The sequence below is a fragment of the Orcinus orca genome, chromosome 9 (genome assembly GCF_937001465.1).
Source record: "Orcinus orca chromosome 9, mOrcOrc1.1, whole genome shotgun sequence".
Lineage (NCBI taxonomy): Eukaryota > Metazoa > Chordata > Mammalia > Artiodactyla > Delphinidae > Orcinus > Orcinus orca.
The window spans coordinates 45,379,251-45,399,954 of record NC_064567.1 but is presented as its reverse complement, the minus strand read 5'-3'; the positions used below and the strand labels follow the sequence as shown (position 1 = coordinate 45,399,954).

Genomic DNA, 20,704 nt, shown 5'->3' with positions numbered 1-20,704 from the left:
TGGGGTTCCTGGTGGACTCAGGTCTCTCCTGGGCCAGAGCAGCTCGGTGGAACGACCCCTTCTTCCCAAGCGGTACCAGACATTTTTCCAGACCCTGCTGGTGGGTTCTGGCCCGGTTGCCTGCCTGGGCTCTCCTCCGCCCTGTGGCCTTCCATGGCTTGGCAGCTGGAATTTGAGGAGATCATTTTATAATAATAAATGTTTTAAAAACAAAATGGGATATTGGTGCCATTCAGTCGTGTTCCATCCGGCAAGGGCCAGAGGCCGCAGGCGGGGATCATGTCCCTGCCCTCCGCAGTCTCACCTAACCTGTCCACACGCAGGGGCATATCCACGGCTCAGGATGAGGTCCCCTTGGATGTGTCCCAAGGACTGTGGAAAATGCTGGCCTGCGTATAATAATAGTTCTCCACGTTTACACAGACTCCTGGCTTACAGCGGGAGCCTGTGTTCCTTACTTCATTGCAGTCCCGCGAGTAGGAAGGCACGGCAGTGGGGGAGACAGACCCAGGAAGCGCCGTGGCCTCCCCAGGACAACGTGCAAGTCCAGGGCAGAAGTAGGTAGGCATTTCAGAAGGGGAAACTGCGACTGAGAGAGCTTTGTCACTCCTTGAGGCAACAGACAAGACTGTAGTAGAGCTGTGACAAGGGCACTGGTGGCCCGAGTCCTCCCAGGCCTCTGTCCCCCTGCGCAGGGACATCAGCATTCCTCTTTGCAGTTGTCAGAGCACTTCCACCGACCTGGCCTCATAGGACGTGCAGCGTAACCTAAGGAAACATGCAAGGGAGGTATTTGTTATCCTCATTTTGCAAATGGGAAACTGAGGACAACAGAAGTGAAGTGACTGGCCTGAGATCACAGAATTAAGGTGACATTGATTTAAGATTATTGTTGATTCATTCATTCCATTTCTGCTTCCAAAAAAAGATTTAAAGGTAATTATTAAAAAAAATGATGTCCTCGGGGTTTTTTCTGTGCTCCAGCCATGGTAAACCTTTGCTCTCTTGCCTCTGGGCCTTTGCATGTACTTCTCCTCCCACCTGGAACAACGTTCCCTTTTCTGATTCCTCCTTGTCCCTTGGGCTTCTGTCTAGACATCACTTCCTCCGGAAAGCCTTCCTTGACGCTCCCTCCTTCCCTAAGCCCTAAGTCTGCATTGAAGGCCCTTCCTGTGTGTTTCCAGGGAACCTTGTTTTTCCCATCGGTGCAGAGCCCCTTCCCCACTTTTTTCAAGTTGCTTATTATTCTCTCTTTCCTGAGTTACTTCTCGTGAGGGCAGATCCGTGTCCACCTTGTTCGCAGGTATAGCTTTAGCAGGGAGCATCCTCTTGGCACAAAAAGGTCAGGCAGTAATTGTTTTTTCTTGAATGACTGACGAATTGAATTATTGGGTGAAAATAAAGACTATATACATATATAATACTTAGAAAATATAAATCTATATTTTAAATTGAAGTATATATAGTTCATTTACAATATTATATTAGTTGCAGGTGTACAACGTAGTGATTCAATATTTTTATAGATTATACTCCATTTAAAGTTATTATAAAATAATGACTGTATTTCCCTGTGCTGTATAATATGTCCGTGTTGCTTATTTATTTTATACATAATAGTTTGTGCCTCTTAATCCCTACCCCTATCCTGCCCCTCCCCCTTTCCCTCTCCCCACTGGTAACCACTGATTTGTTCTCTATATCTGTGAGTCTGTTTCTCTTTTGTTGTATTAATTCATTTGTTTTATTTTTTAGATTCCACATATAAGTGATAACATACAGTATTTGTCTTCCCTTGATAAAGTCTATATTTTGAGGAAAAGAAAAGATAATTTTATCAGAAGTTTGAGCTAAAATAGTTTGAGTAGTTTGAACATCATATTTGGCTCTGAGCTTCCTGGCAGCCAAGGCAAAATGGCAGTATGATAAGTTATATGATTCTCATTGTTCCAGGAAAGTAAGCTTTCTTTTTTAGTTTTAAATTCAAAAAGAAACTGATCACCCCATAAGGAACACTGACTATTGTAACAGGCAGCATCTTCATTACCAATTCCAAAAGTGGAATTGTTGTCCCATAGTGGGATGAGTAAGGCCTTCACACTCATTTGCAGTCGGGAGACGGTGTTCCTTCAGGAAGCAGAAATGACATAGTCCATCCCATTAATCCGTGGCCTGCTGGGCTCACTGGACACGTGGGCAGTGAGGACCCAGCATCATACTAACAGCTAACACAGGTGTCAGGCCCTGTTTGAAGTGCTTTACAAGGATGATCTCACTTAATCTTCACAACAACCTCATGAGGATGGGTCCTATTTTTATTGTCTTTGTTTTACAGATGAGGAGATGGGACAGAGAAGTTAAGAAATGTCCCCGTGGTCACATAGCTAGGAGTGGCAAAGCCGGGATGTAAACCCAGGCAGCCAGGCCCCCAGGTTCTGGGCTCCAAACCAGGGTCAAGACTAGGGGAAGATGGGAAGACGAGTGAGGTGCTCCCCAAATTCAAAGGGGTCCCCCAAACCTCAGTAATCAGCATAAATAATATTTTAGTGCAGTAGTTTAAAACTATTAAAATTAATCTCAAACAATCCACAATGAACAAAAAAATTTGAAACGATGGGATCTGCTCTTGCACTTGCCATGCTCACCTCACTGGCACGTCCCCACCCGATTCTCCTCCAAGCTGCTCTCTGCTACTCTCTGCCCAGTGCAGTTCTTAGGATCCCTTAGGAGTTAGGGATTTGGAATCAGATGGAGTCCCCTGGATACCCATTGGGCTGCTTGCAAGTTGTGTGACCTTGGGCCAGTCACTCAATTTCTGAGCCCCAGTTTCCTCACATGGCAGAGGGCAGTAATAACAGTATTTATAGCACAGGCCCGGGATAGTTTTAAATGTGATAATGAGAAGCAGACGCTTGCACGGTAGTGGAGGCTGCCCCAGGCCACTGCTGTCCGTGAGCTTCTGGGGCTCGGAGGTCGTGGGGTGCTCCTCGGCGGGCACTGCATCTGCTCCATTGTCACTCGGGCTGGTGTGCCCCTCACCCCTTAGGGAGTCTGGTTAGTGAGACCTGCATGGGATCGGCCATGGGACTACCTGGCGACCTCTGGGACCTGGCTGGAAGCAGCTGGCTCGGGGTCAGGCTGCTCCCTGGGTCGTGGTCCCCAAGGGAAGTGACAGGAGGGAGGTGCACACACTTGCTGGGTTCTCATTCCTCTCTCCTCTTCCCAGTTTGAAGCAGGCCCCTATGGATGTGTCCTGCTCATCCTGTCGGCCATCCTGTCCAGGTCCACAGAGCTGTGAGTATCTTCCTCGTTCATTTCCAGGAGCCGGGCTTGTCTGTGTGGTTCACTGCTGCCTCCCCAGAGCCCAGGGCAGAGCTGGGCACGCGGTGGGTGCGTCGTGAGCATGGATGAATGAAGCAGTGGGCTAGGGGCAGCTGGCTGGACAGGAGAGAGAGAACAGTTACATTCCCTGTACACGTGTGTTCAGTGCTACCTTCTTCTCCCTCTCCCCACGTGTGCTGGGGAGTGCATGGGGTCTGGATCCAAAAGACCCCCCAAAGAGCTTACAGCCTCCCTGGTGTCCCAGCGGCACTGCAGTGGGCGCGTACTTGAGCACACACGTGGACTCCCCCGAGACGTGTGCGGGGACATAAGAACTGGGAGATGACTGAGGGCCCCGTGAACTTGCTGTAGGCCAAGGCAGTCCCGAAGGCTTCGAGGGCCGTGTGCAGGGCCAACCCTGAGGGGCTGAGTGTGCCCCGGGGCTTTGGAGGCCGGCGGAGCAGGGAGTCTGGGTCCCCGGCTCGGACTCCACGCATCCTTATCAAACGCGGCCTCCCGGGCTGCCCGAGAGCTGGAGTTCCGCCATCACCCTCATTCCCCAGGAGCTTTCTCGGCCTCTTTCCTGTACTTGTCACCTGGGCATTATGTCACTAGGGAGCGTAGCAGATTAACAGCACCTTAATAGGTTTGTAAAGTACAATCGGTTGCCCCATCCACTTCCCAGCAGAGCGCAGACCCCAGAGGGCATGGAGACCCGGGGGAATGAATTTGCACTTTGCAGGGGTGCGTGGTGTTGGGGAAGATTTGGGAACAGCTCTGAGCAGGCGGGCCCTGGGAACTGGGGAGGCAGAAAGAGTAGCCATGGGGAGCCCAGGCTGGGGAGGCGCGGCAGAAGGAGACGCTCGCCCCCGACTCCTGGTCCTGGGCGGGCCCTGTCCGAGTTCCCCGTGGCCTCTGGTGCGGGTGGAAGGAGGAGGGCAGGGGCTCTGCAGCCTCGTGCTGCTAGCCTGCCTGCTGCTCGCTGTTCCTGACCTTATTAAATGCATGTGTGTGCACTTTCTAATGGCATTTTCCTTCTAATCCTGCCATAATGATATGATTCATTCCTGGCCGGGCTCACGTGCACGGCGACCGTAAGCCACCCTGCCTTCTCCCCAGGCCTGGGTTTGCTAATCCCTGGGCTGACGGGCGTGTGGGTGAGCCCCTTGAGCTCCCTGAGGGGAAGCTGAGCTCTCAGGAGGGCCAGGCCCTTTTGCAGTCCTCTTGGCCTCAGTTTCCCCATCTGTATGGGGGCTCCTTGGCTCTGAGGGTCAAGGTCTCTGTGCTCAGTGTCTCTGCTCTGGGTGCCACGGGGCTCGTCAGGGGCCGGGCACCCTGTTCACATGCACACTCCTTAGGGAGCTGCTCTGGCAGCCCTGCCCATCTGAGGGGCCTCCAGGGCCCCACGTCCAGGCTGTGCTTCACGTTGTCCAGAGCTGGAGCACTGGGGCTGTTTCTGCCGCCTCCCCGCCCTGTCCAACCAAGCCACGCAGGGGTCAGTCCCTGCCTAGGTCGTGGCACCTGTGGGGCATCTGTGTCGGGGAGGCTACCTCGCTGGACCTGCACAGCTTCGTGCCCATGGGCCTGGGCACAGCACAGTGCTGCCATGCCCCTCCCCCTCCACCAGTCACAGACACACACGCACACAGAGACACACAGATACACACAGACGGACACGGGCACAAAGAGACATACATAGACACAGAAACAGACATACACAGATATACACAGAGACACATGGATACACACACAGACACACACAACACTGTGGGTGTCCCCTCCTTCCCCTTGTCCCCAGAGAGAGTATATAAAGACAGTCTCTCCTGCTTAGGGCCCCCGAGGACCTTCCCTGGGTCCTGGAGGCCAGTGGTTCCGAAGCCTCCCAGGGCAGCTATGGGCAGCCTGGCCCCTGCTCCCAGGAGGACCTGCACAGAGACCTTCTTTAGCGTTGGCCCCGGCAGTGCTTTGGTGGGAGTTGTCTTACTCCTGTGGCCTCTCTTTCCCTTCTTCTAAGAAGACAGCATAGAGAACATTCTCATCGGCAGTAAGAAGGAGAGCAACCAGCATCTAGTAAGCTTCCTGTGTGCCAGAGCCTTTGCTGTAGCATTTTACCCGAGACGCATATAATCCCCGCGGCAACCCCGTTAAGGGTCACTAGTGCGATCACCATCACCATCTCTGTCTTTCAGGTGAGGAAGCGAGGCTCTGAGAGGCGAGTGACTTGCCCCAAAGTCACACAGCTCAACCCAGGCAGCCTGGTCCCAGACGGGGTTCTCTGGGCTTGCTGTTTAAGGACCTGAACTTGGGAGTAAAACAGACTTGCTTTCAGGCCTGACTCCAAACTCCTTTGAGCTTGAGTTTCTTACTCTGTAAAATGAGGATGATAATTCCTGCCTCACAAGATTAAATGAAGAAATACATGTCGTGTGCTTGGCAGGGCTCTGGGCGGGTGGCAGGCCTCGGATGCTGGCCGCTGCTGGTCCCACCCTCTCCCAGCTGTTCTCAGGAGCCTCTTGTGCCCCGTGCTGTCCTGTCTTGCCCTCAGTCTTGGCTTGGTGCCTCGTGGTGGAGACATGGCCACAGGGACGTCCTGCAATGGGTGATGGGTCCTCCCTGGTGCCAGGAGACCGCTCTTAGGGGGAAGCCCCAGTTCCGCAAACACAGCTTAAAAACCACAGGACCAGGCGATCCCAAGGGCCTTCCTGCTCTGGGGTCCAGTTTTAGCTTTGCTGAACCCTTTGATACCATTTCAGGGTGATCCTGTGCTACTTTGGGCAGTGGAACACGTGACCTGGTAGCCCAAAAAAGAGAGCAAGTCTCTCAAATCATATGCTGTCCGGCCAGGAGAAGTGGAGCTGGGGGAGGAGGGGCTGGGAAACGCAGCCGAACACGGTGTGAGTATGTGTGCGTTTGTGGCAGGCGTGTGTGGACGGGAGATGGGTGAGTCTGAGGGGCTGGATGCGAGATGATGTGGGGTTTGGTGGTTGTGTCTGAGACTGTGCGAAGGGTGACTTGATTGTGTGTGTGCGTGAGCGTGAGTCTGACTGAGCGCATGGCCGTCCCTCCCTCCTAGCAAGGTTCTGAGACTCATGCCTGAGGCCCAGGGGCAGCTGTCACAACAGAGTCCTTGCCTCCTGTCCGCGGGCTGTCCCCCAGCGCTGGGTGGAGCCAGGGTGAGGGCGCCATGGGCAGACACAAATGCAGCAGGGTGCAGCCTGGACACTTCACCCTCAGAGGCTGAAGGAACAGTGGCGAAGCTGGCCTTTGAGTTTTGCTCGCCCCAGGCTGGGTGCAAAGGCTCGAGAAGGTTTCCTTTTCTGCTTGATTGCAAGCCATCTATTTTCCTTCCTAAGATCTCGAATTGCTTACGGTAAATCTCATACAGGCTTTCATGTTCTCCTAGTTCCCCTGCTTTCCAAACCGCACGGCCCAGAACTTTCCCCAGCACATTCTCACAAGCCCCAAGGATGCCCAAGTATCTGGGGTCAAGGCCAGCTCCGAGCCAGCCCTGCACAGCGCAGTGCAGGGGTGGGCCAGCCCCTCGGCACAGGGGAGGGCTCGGGCGCTGCCCCCACCGCCACCCCGGGTGACTTAGGCCTGGGCGGTGAGAGGAGACAGCTCGTGAAGAAAACCTTTTCGTTCAGTAGACCTTTGGCATTCATTACAGTGGCGACTTTGGATGCCCAGGGGCAATCTTGAAAGTCCAAAATAGGCGGTACTTTGTCATTTGCCGAAGCAGCACGGGCCAGGTACTGGGGGCTTGGAGAAGCCTCCGCACCACGTGGCTCTGTGTTCTTTGTAACCTTCTCCAGCAGGGGAAAAACAACAACACAGTGAAACAGCCTTGAACTGAAAGCCAGCCGTGAGTGTCGGTCAGGCGAAGGCAAGTGACGGAAGCACAGTTCTTAGCCAGCGTAAGCAGAAAACAATGCAATTAATTGATTCATATCAAAAGCCCGGGGCTTTGGGAGTGGCTGGGTCCAGGAACGCAGACAGTCTTTGGGACTTGGTGTCCCCCATTCTGTCTCTTCTCTCTTCTTTCCTCTGTCTCTGTCGTGTTCTCGGGGGGGCCTCCGGCACGGCGGGCTCCAGGGACCCTTTTCTCGGGCTGCCGCTGTTCCTGATGCCTCATGGTGGCCAGGCCCAGGCCGCAGCCATTGTGGGGCAGGTGAGACTCAGGGGCTCCCCCGGAAGGTGGTCAAAACCCCCAGGGCCCTACCACACTGGCTGGGGAAGGGCCGGGCTGCGTAGTCAGGAACTGGAGGTATGAGACGTATCAAGGAGCCGAGAGCAGGCCTGAACTCGGGGGTGAGTCAGATCTGGGCCTGACGGAGGCCCTGCAGGCCACTCTCAGAAGCGGAGAGAAGCAGTGACGAAGCTCCCAGCGCACCTCAGGGAGGCCGGGCGGGCCGGTGGATGGCAGCGTAAGGGTTCGAGCAGGGGGCTGTTAGGTTGAGAAGCCCGGGTTTTTGGTGGCCCTAGCTGTGCTGTGCTGGGGGCAGGAGAAGACAGGAGACGTGTCAGCGTTCTCCTCCACCCTCCTGTTGCAGCCCTAAACTCTCCCAGCCCAGGATAGGAGGTGCACACGGAACTGCCCAGGCCGGGTACCCTGGCTCGATACGGACAACAGCTGCTTTGTAGCCCTGAACGGAGCCTGGCCTTTCTCCCCTGGGTCTTCCAGGTGGGACGCGGGAGACCGGGCAGGATGGTAAATGGCCCTCCCTCCCGACATGCCAGGCTCTTTGGACTATAGCCGGAAGACAGGAGGAGAGGAACTTTCTCAGTGAACTCCAAGTCACCTGTAACCTGGACTCGGATTCTGGTGGAGGCCGTGCTAGTGGGTGCTTTCAGCAGACGTGTCTGAGGAGGCCGTGGTGGTGGGTGGGAGGCAGACCCAAAGGGCTTGCTGGTACCTTTGTCATCGGAAGCAGCAGATGCTCCACCCAGACCCCACTTCCTTCGACTGACCTTCCTTCCTCGCCCAGGTTCCTTTTCTGGGGGCCCCCAGCTCCTGTGCAGTGAGCGGAGCTCCATCCTATAGCTCTCCAGCTGGCTCCCCCAACCCGACGAAGGCAGTTGCTGGAGGCCCAGCCTCATCTGGAGGCGGAGGAGAGAGGGAGGGGCCCTGGGCCCCTGCAGGTGCACAGCAAACGGGCCCCAAATGGTGTGAGCCTGCCCATACCCAGGCCTGTGGAACGGCCTCCAGAAGCTGGGTCCCAGGCTGTGTTTGAAGGCAGGCAGAAGCAAGTGTCCTGCCCAAGCAGCTGAGGCTGGCCTGGAACAGCCCACCCCAGGCTTTGGGGGCTGCCAGCAACCCAAGGGACAGGCCCATAGGCCCGGGACCATCATCCCATTCTGCAGCCGTGGGGACCAAGGTTCTGAGAATTAAGGGCAGGTTGGCGCACAGCTGACACCATCACCCGAGTCTCCTGTGCCTGCATCTCCCATCCCGGGCTAGGGGAGGAGTGACAGGCGCTGGTCAGCTGTGTCTGCCCACTTAGAGGGAGAATGGGCAACAGGACCCCAGGGAGTCCCAGACCAAACTGACGCTTGTCCACCTCATTTCAGCGGCATAGTCTGGTCCCAGGCTGCGGAGGTGGCCAGTCACGGCCCGTGAGTGCCAGTGGGGTGTGGCCGAGGGCAGCGGGTCTGCGCATAGACAGAGCCGGAGGGCTGGATGCAGAGAAGGGCGACCAAGCCCAGGCCACGCCGGGGTTAGTGGCAGAGCCGGGCGGGTCTCCTGATGCTCGGCGCATCTAGCACCCCTGTCCACTCACCCCAGAGCTGTACGTACCTCCTCGTTCCACGAAGGGCTTGCTCAGGTGCCCAGGTAGAGAGGACAGGCCTCAGGAGGTGGGAGAGGCCATTAACCTTTTTTTTTTTTTTTTAACATCTTTATTGGAGTATAATTGCTTTACAACGGTGTGTTAGCTTCTGCTCTATAACAAGTGAATCAGCTATACATATACATATATCCCCATATATCCTCCCTCCCGCGCCTCCCTCCCACCCTGCCCATCCCACCCAAGCCACTAACCTTTTGAAAGAATCTTTTGTTCCAGGCCAGCCTCAGCCGTTTGGGTGGGAATCTTGCTTCTGCCTGCCGCCAAACAAGGCCTGGGACCCAGCTTCCGGAAGCCGTTCCGCAGGGCTGGGTTTGGGCGGGCTCACATCATTTAGGGCCCATTTGCTGTGCACCTGCAGGGTTAGGGCCCAGTTCTGGGCACCATGGGGCCAGACGGACACAACATAACCCAGGCCCTCCAAGTCCTTGCTACCTGGAGGGGCAAGGCTGGCACCCGAAAAGCAGGGGATGGGCGCTCTTAGGAAGGGGATGTCTGCAGGGAGATGGGGCACATCTCTCTGGGGCAAGGGAGGTGTCCCTTTGTGGAGGAGGTGACAGCAGGGCTCTGAGCGTTATGCGGGAAGGGTTGCGGCAGGCAGCAAGAACGTAGAGCAGGCGAAGGCTAGCAGAGGGGTTTTTGCAGGGAAGGGCTCCTCGAGGCGCGGTTGGAAGGAAGGTGCCGGCACGTGGAAGAGGACTGGGGGAGGTGAGGTGGAAGGCAGTGGGGGAAGGGCTTGGGCATCTCTGCTTCCTCTTCCTTCCTCCAGGCAGGTCCCTCTCTCTCCGTCCACTCTCCTTGCCCTGCTTCCTGGGTCCCCTTCCTCTTTAGGGCCCGTGCCTGCAGAATGGAAATAATACCCGTGCCCTCTAACCTGTGGAGCTGTCTGCAGTTTGCAAGGCCTTTTTATGGCCTCAGCTCTTATTGCAACGACTCTTTGAGGTGGTTATTGTTGCCTCCATCAGGGGATGACACACCCAAGGCTCAGAGGTAGAAAGAAATTTGCCAAAGGTCACACAGCGCAGGTGGCAGAGGGGGCCTGACACCCAGGTATTCTGACTCATTGTCCGTTCCCTGTCGACGTTTCTGAGAAAACAGTCGATATCTGGCCACGTCCAAATCCTTTTCAGATATTCATGGCCACAGTTCAATCGCTGGGAGCGGAGACTCCATTTATTCTGGGTTTTTGGCCGTGATACGAATAGTGGAGGTTGCAGGAATCATGACCTCTCAGTCATTGTTTTGTTGTTGTTGTTGTTGTTGCTGGTATCGCAGGAAAAAGGAAGTTACATTTACCAAATGTCAAATGCTTTACATAGTTCATCTCATTCAGTTCTCACAGCAATCTGTAATAGAAGGAGGCGTCTTCATACCCATTTTACAGGTGGGGAAACTGAGGCTCAGAGAGGGGAGCAACCGGTAAGCGGCAGCAGCTGGATTTGAATCCCAGGCTCTCTGACGTCAGAGCCCACGTTCTCTTAGTTGTTCCACAGCTGTCCTTTCGCTGTTGATATTGTCCTCGAGAGTCAGTAGAAGTCCCACCGAACAATGGGTGATTGTTCCTGGAGGCTGCTGCAGGTGGCAGGGAGTGCAGTGGAAGGTGCAGTCTCTGGGGGAGGGTGTCCTGGGAGGGACAGGCAGGAGCTGACCCAGTGGAATGTGGTGGTGCCCCGGGCCTGGTGCCCTAGAGGTCAGGTGGAGGGGAGGTGGCTGGTTGGGTCCTCCCCGGTTAATTACCAGTTAGTTTAGGCATGATGTTTTAGATATCAGAGTCGTGGACCAGGCACACTTGTGCACGTCCTGGAAGGTCCCCGGAGACTCTGGTTTTATAAATGAAGACACAGGCTGAGAGCGAGGTGTTGACTTGCCCGAGGTCACTCCGCCGAGTCCGGGGCTGAGCTGACCATGGACCCCTCCTCTTGTGGACGCTGATTTCAGGTGAATTTGGGCTATAGACCAGAGCCATATGTGTTGGCCACTTGGACATATTTTCCTTCTTATTCAGAAACTTCTGCACAAAATGCCCAGATTCATATGTGCAGTCGTGTGTTGGGGAAGCTTCAGAGGGAAGGGACAAGCTGTGTCCCAGCCGGGGAGGGTGGGGACCAGGACTGGGGCTTCAGGGCTCAGGGACCTGCCTAGAGCTGGCCGGCCGGGTTGGCTATCACGTGTTTCAGGCCACCCCAGACAGTGTGATGTTGGTGCCAGGGACACAGTCCCTGACTCTGTGTGACCACAAGTCCCTTCTCCTTTATGGGCCTCAGTTTCCCCATCAGTAGAACAGAGATGGCCGCTCTTGCCCGCTGACCGCACAAGACTTTAGGGAGGACAGTGTCGCTGAAAGCGTCGAGGCCGCAGACTCTGCAGAATCGAGGCTCGGGCGCTGTGAGCCGCTCAGGGGCAGAACCTCTGCCCCTCTGAGCCCTGTGCCAGAGGGCAGGCGGGACAGAGGCAGTGGAGTTCTAGGACCGGCTTCAGCCTGAATGTGGGCTGGCACCTGTCACTAGCCCTGGGCCAGCTGTGTCCTTTCTCTGGCCATCCATTCTCCCGTCTGCAAAATGCTGGGCCCCGGAGGCTCTGCCAGCCCTGACGTCCTCTTTGTTCCGTTTCTTGGTGCAGCGCAGTGTCTCTGGGACCTCCCGACGCGGGCAGAGCTGGGAGAAGCCGTCCTTGCTGGCATCCTGGGCAGAGCCCCTTCCTCTGTCAGTGGGTTGACTGGACACGCCCAGGGTCAGGGTCAGGCCGTCGCCCGAGACCATTGGTCCAGGTTCTGGCCCTTGGCTTCCAGAATGCTGAGGAGGCTGGCGGCAGGGCCGCCAGGGCCAAGCCCTTCCTCGTAAGTTTCCACGCCCTGGGCAAGTCCACTCAGGCTCCCCGCACTCTGTGCCTCCTGCAATCTAAAATCCAGGCAAGGTCCCGTTCCCTAAAGTGTTCCCCAGTGCGGGCCAGTCTCAGGGGGCAGACTTCATCAGGCCCTGGCTCCCCCTCACCCAGCGTGGTGCCTGGGTCCTCGGGCTCTGCAGACCTCTTCCGGGGCCCAGTGTTGTCCAGCTCCCAGGAGGACTGTGGAAGGAATAAGCTGCTCTTTAGACTGGAATGGTCAGTCCCAGGGGAGGGCCCATCACAGCTTGTAGCTCAGAAGCCCAGGAAGTAGGAACCTCAGAGCTCGGGCAGCCCCTCCGTGGATTCAGCCCCTGCTCCCAGGACACTGCCTGCCCTTGTGCAAGTCCCGCATGTTGCAGAAGGGGAGACTGAGCCCCAGAGAGGAGAGGTCTGTGGCCACACGGCAAGACAGGGCTAGAACTCTGGTCTGGTGATGGCCCCACCGTGTGAATCGCCTCCTCTCTGGGGCAGAGCAGAAGCCGCTGTTTCTTTGTTCTAGGATTGCTCACACTCAGCTCTCCAGGGATTTCCCCTAGATCGAGGTCTGGGCATCTAGATTTGCCAAAGTTGTAAATCTCTTAAGCCATAAGCCGCTCCTTGGCGTCTCCCAAATGCCCTAGTATGAAATACAGATGTTCCTCCTTTTTAAGATCTGAGCCTACTTCTGAATTTCCCATCGTGTTTGCACCTAAGGATGCAATTACCATTTCCTCCTATTGTCCTTTCTGCCTGTCCCTCTGCTCTCAGCTGACGCAGGCGCTCAAACCCGCTGGGTGAACACGAGGCTGTGAGAAGATCAGACTGCTTCTGAAAGCTTCGGGGTGGCTTGGGGCCAGCGATCCTTATCAGTCCACCCAGGGCCCCTCGGAGGCTATTTTCTTCCCTTCAGAAGATGCCTGTATATATGCCGCAGGGAGCATTTCCATCAATTCTTCTGCCCAAGCCAGTGCCAGCCACACGCCGGCCTCGCCCATTTGTCCCCCGTCCCCCCAGCTGGCCCCTTCCCAGGCCCGCTGGGTCGTTTCTGGCAGGCCAGCCTCCAAGGCCCTTCCTGAGGACCCCCAGCCTCTGTGGTTATCGGCTGGGCCCTGCACTGTCAACCCAGCCCGTCTTCTCGTGTGGACCACGGACCGTCCCTGTTCGGCAGCAGTTAGTAAAATCCACAAGAGAGCGTTTCTGCCGTGGAGTCGTGGAGCTTGAGTTTCTAAGCTCGTTTGGGACCAGAGTGCATGTTTTAGGTTTGTGGACTTATGGCAGATTGAGATTGAAAGCATAAAAGTGAGACCAGGTTTTTCTTCTCTTCCACTAAAAGGAAAAACAAACGTCGTGATCGCTTGCCTCTTCCTACCTCTGGGCCACCCCTGGGTGCTCTCTTTGGGGTGCAGATGTAGCCCGTGCTGGGTGGGCAGCAGTGGGGTGAGCCAGCTCCCTGGCCTCACATCACCCCCCTGGCGTTACCTCTCTGAGCTTCTTTCCATGTCTGTAAAATAAAGTAATTCCTGCTTCACTGGGTGGCTGGAGCCTTGAAATGCTGTCCTCTGAGTGCGGTGGGAGCTCCTTTCCTGTTACCCGTCTGTCCCACGGCTCTGTTCAACAATAATGCTTGATCTCCCGAGAGATTTACTTTGGGGTAAAAGGAATAATAATGTCCTAATGGTGGGCTTTCTAGACGGTAGGATGGTTTTGAGATTCGGGGGCAGGGGGCTTGCCTCCTGGTGCTGGCCTCACATGTGACGGGGCCATTGCTGACCTGACACTGCACTGTTCTGCCCCCCAGTAGCATACAGCCCTAGAAATCTCTTTCTTTCAGTTTGGTGGGGTTTCTTTTGGCAAAGGGGCTTTTCACCTTGTGCCCTTAGGGGAACCCCATTCTGAAGGTGGAGCCACAGAGGTGATCTAGGGTCGGGGGGAACACAGGCCTCGGAGACTGGCAGCTAGATCCCCCGCCAGCTCCATCGCCCACGAGCTGAATGCCCTGGGCACGTCAGTTCTTCTCGGAGCCTTGGTTTTCAGGTTTAGGGGATAATAGTTGTACTCGGCCTGGTACAGGGTCTATGCCCAGGTGGTGGCAGCTGTTGTTTCAGGACTCCAGGAGGCGTTAGAGGCCGTTCCTCCCATTTAACCGACTTGCAGACCGAGGACTGGAGGTGGCAGGGCATGTCCCAGTCCCTACTCTTAGTAAGCGACAGTAGGAGTGTGAATGCAGGACGTGGATTCCAAACCCAGCGCCCTTTCTGCTGTGGCATGCTTCCATCACGAACCCCTGGTGTCTGCCGAGGGCCTGGCGGTCCTCTGCAGGCCAGAGTGGAGGCCACTGCCCAGAGCAGAGTGAGCCCCGGACTCCAGCCCCAGGGAGGGCACAGAGCACAGAGGCTCAGGTTCCCGCCAAATCCGGGATTTGGGGCCTCCGCCTGGAACCCGAGGGGAGGCCCTGGCCACCCTCGAGGTTTGCCCGGATCCTGAATCAGGCAGAGGTGTGCTAACAGCCCTTTCTTCTTGCTCTCCAGTGTCCGCCAGGACTTCGACGTCCCCACCAGCCACCTGATTGGAGCACACGGATACTGCACGCAGGTCAGGGCCGCAGTGGGGCGTGGGGTGGTCAGGCGCTTCTTTCCCTCCCTCTTGCCTTCTGTCTTTGCCCCTGCCAGCACTCCCCAAGCAGCTTTCGCGTTCCGCCTCTGCTGGGCTTCTTCCTCACGGAGACCTAGAGAGGGAACTCAGGTTAACTTCTGTTTCTGGAGTTTGCTGTACCCGATCTGTGTGCCTGGAGCTGCAGGAGGTTCAAGAGAGGCTGAGCCAGGTGCTGCCCAGCCCGGAGCCCCGGCATAGGCTGGGAGCCCCAGGCCCAGCTGCGGGGACGACGGCCATGGCGCCCTACGATTGTACAGCACATGGTCTTTATGACCACCCACCCCTCTGCATCTTCACAAAGGGGCCCTCAAGTGGCTTCGTGGAGGGCAGGGGGTCCCTTAGCACAACTGCTTGTCATCGATCCTCCCAGTCACCCGGTGGCACAGGAAAGGGATCTGTTTCAGATCCTATCAGCGAGTGTCGGGACTGGAGCCAGATGCTACACATGACTACGGTCTGAGCCCTTCTCTGCATGGCAAGGCCTCCTGAGCGGCCAGCGGCCCACAGTTAAATCTGACCCTCAGTGCATCTGGGGGCGTCGTGTGTAGCACAGACAGGCTGAGCGGAGCTTCTCTGGTTGCTGGGCCCAGCTGAGGACCCAGTTGTCCTAGGGGTCCTGGCTCACTTGTGCCAGTCCTGAAAACATACCTGGGCACCGTGCAAGGGCCCGCTTGGGGCCTGTGGTTTGTCCAGGGCACCCGAGGAGATGTGAGGTTGCCTGCTGCTTACCCCCCACAGAAAGGTTTCAGGCTGAGCCACGGCCAGTGCTGGTCCAGCTCCTGCTCTGGGTGCCTGCGCTCCCCGTGGGAGCTTCGCGACGCGCTGTCGGAGGGCGGTGGGACCCAGGGGTGGGCAGTTAAGCGGCGTACCGAGGATGCAGAACAGTCTGGGGCTGGATTCTGAGCTGTGTTGGCAGTTCCACTCGCGGCATGAGCTGGGGCGACTTTCTTCCCCTCCCCGAACCTCGGTCTCCTCATGTGTAGAATGAAGCCTTTGGACTAGATCGGTGCTTCTTAAACTTTGATTGTGCACACGAGTCCCGCAGAGTCTTGCTGAAGAGCAGGCTGAGATTCCGTGGGCCCGGGCTAGGGCCTGAGGTTTTGGATTTCTAACGGGCTTCCCGGAAGGGTGATGCGGCTGGTCCACGGACTACACTGAGTAGTGAGGAACCAGATGACCGCTAAGCTTTGCCACTGTGTGATTTTGAGTCTAGGGGCAGGGAGCGTCCTGTCACTATTTCTCCCCCAATTTTGAGGAGGCTTCCTGCTCTGAGGAAGGTTTTGAGACACACCCCAGATGGGCAGCAGGACCTTTTCTTCCCCTTGAAAACCCGCTGGGAGCCCTTGAATGTGTCTGAAGAAGGCCATGCCTTTCTTAGGCGGCCGCTGGCCCTGAGGTGCAGTATCTCAGAGCAGACATTTCCTCCAAATTCTTTCTCGCTTCCTCTGCAAGAACACAATGAGGCCCCCTTGGTATCTCCCTCCAATGAGGGCCCCTCTGCGGCCATCAGAGGGGCCTCTTTTACTGCCTCTGGGGCAGGGATCCTGGGGTTGACGGAGGGATTTATTAACCTGCGCATCACTCTCACAGTTCCGGGGAAAACACTTCTGTGAACTCTGCCCTCCAGAGTTTATGGTGGGCAAGGGCTGTTATGGGCATTCCCACGTACCATGGAGGAGATTCCTGCGGGCTGGCCTCACGCACGCGCCAGCCCTGGCAGAAGGAGTTAGAAGCTCCTGCCCCAGCGCTAAGGCTGGGCTCCCGCGTATCCTTCCTTAGCAGGGCAGCGCGTGCTTAGCGGTTGCCCTCCGTTTTGAATCTTTGGCTGGCCAGGTGGTACCCTGAGGATAACAAGTGAGGGGAGAGGGAAGGGACACCAGAAAGGGAGCCGGAAAGTGAGGGTGGGAGTCCGGCACTGTCACTAAGCAGCTGTGAGGCCTGGGCAAATCCCGTCCCAGCTGTGAGCCTGTTTCCGCATTCCTGACGGGAGGTTGGAGCCCTAGATGCTCTGCTTGAGGAAGGGCCCTTGCAGCCAACCCAGTGCTGGAGGCACTGGCTAACGGAGATGGCCAGAGAGTCAGAGCCCCACAAGTCACCGTCTCCTGGTTCTGGGGTCGGCAGGCTTGCTGGCCTGTCGGGTGCGAGGCGTGAGGCGTGCAGCCAACAGAGGCAGAGACAGAGCGGGAACCCAGGCTGGGGCCCGCCTGCCTTCTCCTCCCTGCCCCTGCTGTCCTCTCCTTTCCTTCCCCCGCCTTGGAGACCCCGCCCTCACTGGTGAAATCCCAGTACGGCCTGGAGCTGAGTTACTGGTGTCACCCCATTGTCAGCTTCCTGGTGGTGATGATGCGCTCTGGTTATGTAAGATGTTACCGTTGGGGGAAGCTGAGTGACGGGTGCACAGGAACTCTCTGTACTATTTTTGCAACTTCTTATGTCTCTAAAGTTCTTTCAGAATCAAAAAGCTTATTAAAAAAGTATCCAAGACTTCAAGACCCGCCCAAATGCCGCTTCTCCACAAAGCGGCTCCGACTGTCACGGGGTCCTGTGTCTGTGTGGGCCACGAGCGCTCTGTGCACACATTGTTACAGCCCCAGTCACATCCTACACTGTGCTTCAGGCGTGCAGGCCCGCACCGGTCCCCCCTCTAGACCCGGACGCCCGAGGTCAGGAGCCACTCTTTCCCTCCAGCGGGACCCGCACCCCACCCCCAGCCGACGCACACACAGGGTCCTGGGCACAGCCGGTGCCCAGTGAATGCTTGTGGAATAAGGACTGATGAGTTCCCAGAGTCACGTTGATGAGCAGAGTTGGCAGCTTCCCTGAGGGCTGTGGGAACGCTGAAGCCACAGCCCCTCTGATTTCAGTCTCTCGCCCTCCCTGCTTTCTTCCTTCCTTTTCCGCCCTTTTTCTCTTGTTCCCCATCTCCCCTTGACAAGCCTTTCCCCTTTCTCTCATCAACAGGAACTTGTCAATCTGCTCCTGACCGGGAAAGCCGTGTCCAATGTTTTCAACGACGTGGTTGAGCTCGATTCCGGGAACGGGAACATCACGCTCCTCAAAGGCATCGCCGCGCGCAGCGACATCGGCTTCCTGTCCCTCTTTGAACACTACAGCGTGTGCCAGGTACCGAGCCCTCGGGCCTCCAGAGGCCCAAGAGCCTGGCTCCCTGGGACCAACAGGAGGGAGGGAGGAGAAGGAGAGTTGGCTCCAGTTCCCGGAGCTGGGTCCAGTCTCAGTCACGGAGCATATGGGAAAACTACACACACACACAGCTTCACCGCCATCCAGCACAGGCATGAAGTTCACTCCCAGAGCCAGCTGTGATGCCATGAAAGGGACCTCTAGGGATTTACAGTGTGCTGTCGTGTGTGTGTGTGTGTGTGTGTGTGTGTGTGTGTGTGTGTGTGTGTGTGTGTTGGCCAGGGGGTCTTCTCCAGGGACAAGGGCCTGAGGTCTTGGGCCTCGTGTTAGTTTCCTAGGGCTGTCTCAACGAAGCACCACAAACTGGGTGGCTTCAACCCACAGAAACGTGTCGTTTCATAGTTCTGGAGCAGAAGTTCTCCTAACAGAAGTCCAAAATCAAGGTGTCGGCAGGGCAACACTCCTCCTGAAACCCACGGGGAGAATAAGCCTTCCTTGTCCCTTCTAGCCTTTGACGTTTTCCAGCAATCCTTGGTGAGCCTTGGCTTGTGGCTGCATGACTCCAGTCTCTGCCTCTGGTGTCACATGGCCATCTTCTCCCTCTGTGTCTCCTTTTCTCATGAGGACCTCAATCATGTGGATTGCGGACCCACCCTACCCCGCTAACCTCGCCTTGACTAATTACATCTGCAACAACGCTATTTCCAAATAAGACCACATTCTGAGGTACTGGGGGCTAGAACTTCAACAGAGTTTTTGGGGGGACACAATTCAACCCATAATAGGCCTTACTCAGTCTGTTTGCAAGTGTATTGGTCCCTCTACGTTTTCTCTCACTGCAGCCAGGGTCTTAGAGAGGGCCGGACCCCCAGCTGAAGCTGGGCACGGGGTAGGGTGACAGTATCTCTGGGCAACATGGGCAGGGGACCACCGGGCCCTGTGTCCTTGTCCCAACCTGCTGCTGAACCTTCTCTGAGCCTCGGTTTTCATGTCTCCAGGGAAGACATTGTTCTGGGGTCGATTACACGACCTGAGGGGTAGCGGGAGGTTCTTCTCTGGTGACCGGCCCAGCAAAGATTCTTGGAGGGTCAGGATGAGGCCCCATTCATCTTACATCCCCAGAGCCAGGGACGCAGAGACTGACCCAAAGGGATACTCAGAGTATGCTAGGTGGATGGATATGCAGGGCGGTTCAGTTTCATCATGCCCTTCCTGCGTGATCACATGTTCGGGTGGGCTGTCCCATTGAACGCCGTTGTTCAGGTGGCCCCGTGCCCAGATTCCGCCTCTGGGTGACACCCCACCCCCACGGACAGGAAGCAGCCTTGTGGGTTCCAAAGACTTGGGGAGACAAGAGTGACAGTGACTCCTTCCCAGATGTGCTGGTGTCAGGAGGGAGCCCAGGAGTGTAGCCACGTGGCCCGTGAGGAGCACCAGGAACCCTGAGCATCAGATCCTGGGTGGGCTGTGAAGGCCTTCAGCCCGAAATTCCACGGGCTGAGAGGTGACCTTGCCCGGGCTCGCGGAATCCCCAGGTTTACCATGAGCCCTGGTTTCACTCTCGTGTGGAGGGCATTGGTCAAAATGTCAACTATTTTCCTTCGGTCTGTTGAGGGTAATTGACGGGAACAGCAGTTGGGCGTCATCCTGTCCTTGGAACAAAATGCAGATTGCACAAATTCAGGTCCTACAATGATCCTTGAATCCACATAGACCCCCCCACCCCATCCCGCTCTGCTATTGTTTGCTTCGTCGAAGACTGGGTGTTGTATCTCCCTGCAGCGAGGGATGGTTTGCTCCTCTGCCTGGGACTGCAACCTCGCTAAAGAAGGACCCCAGGGCCTCCTCTCCTACTCTCCAGAGCTCACTGAAGGCTGGGCCTCTGAAGGAGAAGGCAGAGGCTGGGCAGTTAGACAAAGCACTTTCCTTTCCCGTAACTCCACCCGCTATCCCTCTGGTCACTGAGTTGCTTGGGGCTTTCGTGATTAGCCATGTCAGACAGAGAGGGCACCCAAGGAGGTTTAGCCTCCAGGCCCAGACCTGGACCCAGAGCCGGGGCCCCCTCTCAGCCTGGCCTGGTCTTCCGCCTGGCAGTACAGACGTGGTCACTGGGGAAGATCTGGTCTTTGGGGCCGCCTGGGCATGGCATCCACCGCAGGGCTGTTCTGATAAGGCTGAAGGCTTTCTTTCATGTAGACGGCAGAACCAGGCCCGCCTTCACTCACAGCCCATCTCCAGGCTTCTCAGTGCGGCCTCTGGCTGGGAGCCAGGGTTCTGGGGCCCTCACGAGTATGTGTGTGGGAGGGTGATAGGTCCTGCCTATCAGCCAGCTTGTCAGGTGACCCACATTCCGGCTGTGCCCCGGGGGAAGCAGAGGCAACTCTGGGCCAAGAAATGCACCCCTGCCGTAAGTAAGCAGCCCCCTGCCCCAGCATGGCTGTGTCCTACGGGACCCAGTCTGCCATCAGTGACCCACTGGGTTGGCCTCGCCTTGCCCATCCGACTTCCCCCTCACTCCCTCCACCCCAGAGCGCAAAGTGAGGATGGGCTGCACTGCAGGCTGCAGTGGGGAGACCAGCCCCTCCTGGCTTGTGGTGGCAGTGGTGATGGGGGACGGAGAGGCCAGGGGAGGACAGCAAGGCACAGGGAGTTTAACTCCAGGGCTTCCCCATTCATTGCTGCCTTCAGGAAGGGACGTGGGCAAAGGCTGAGCTTGGCAGGGAGAGCTCTGTAAGCACCACCCTCCTCCTCCCATTTGTCCAGCTCTGCAAACAGCACCATCTACCCAGTTGCTCAAACCAGGAGCGCATTCAATCCATCAAGAGGTCGTGGGGCTCCTTCCCGAAGCTGTTTCTCAAGTCTGTCCACTTTCACCCTTATCCGAG

At 56.6% G+C, this 20,704-nt stretch overlaps 1 protein-coding gene across 1 annotated transcript in view; it reads left to right on the top strand.

Annotated features, from left to right (window-relative positions):
• Positions 1-20,704, top strand: part of MINDY4 (MINDY lysine 48 deubiquitinase 4) — a 102,783-nt gene that overhangs the window by 77,763 nt on the left and 4,316 nt on the right. Inside the window, exons 13-15 of the mRNA XM_004269940.3 lie at positions 3,227-3,294; positions 14,555-14,618; positions 17,640-17,801. Of these exons, the coding sequence (XP_004269988.2) occupies positions 3,227-3,294; positions 14,555-14,618; positions 17,640-17,801 (294 nt within the window). The remainder of the gene's footprint in view (positions 1-3,226; positions 3,295-14,554; positions 14,619-17,639; positions 17,802-20,704) is intronic.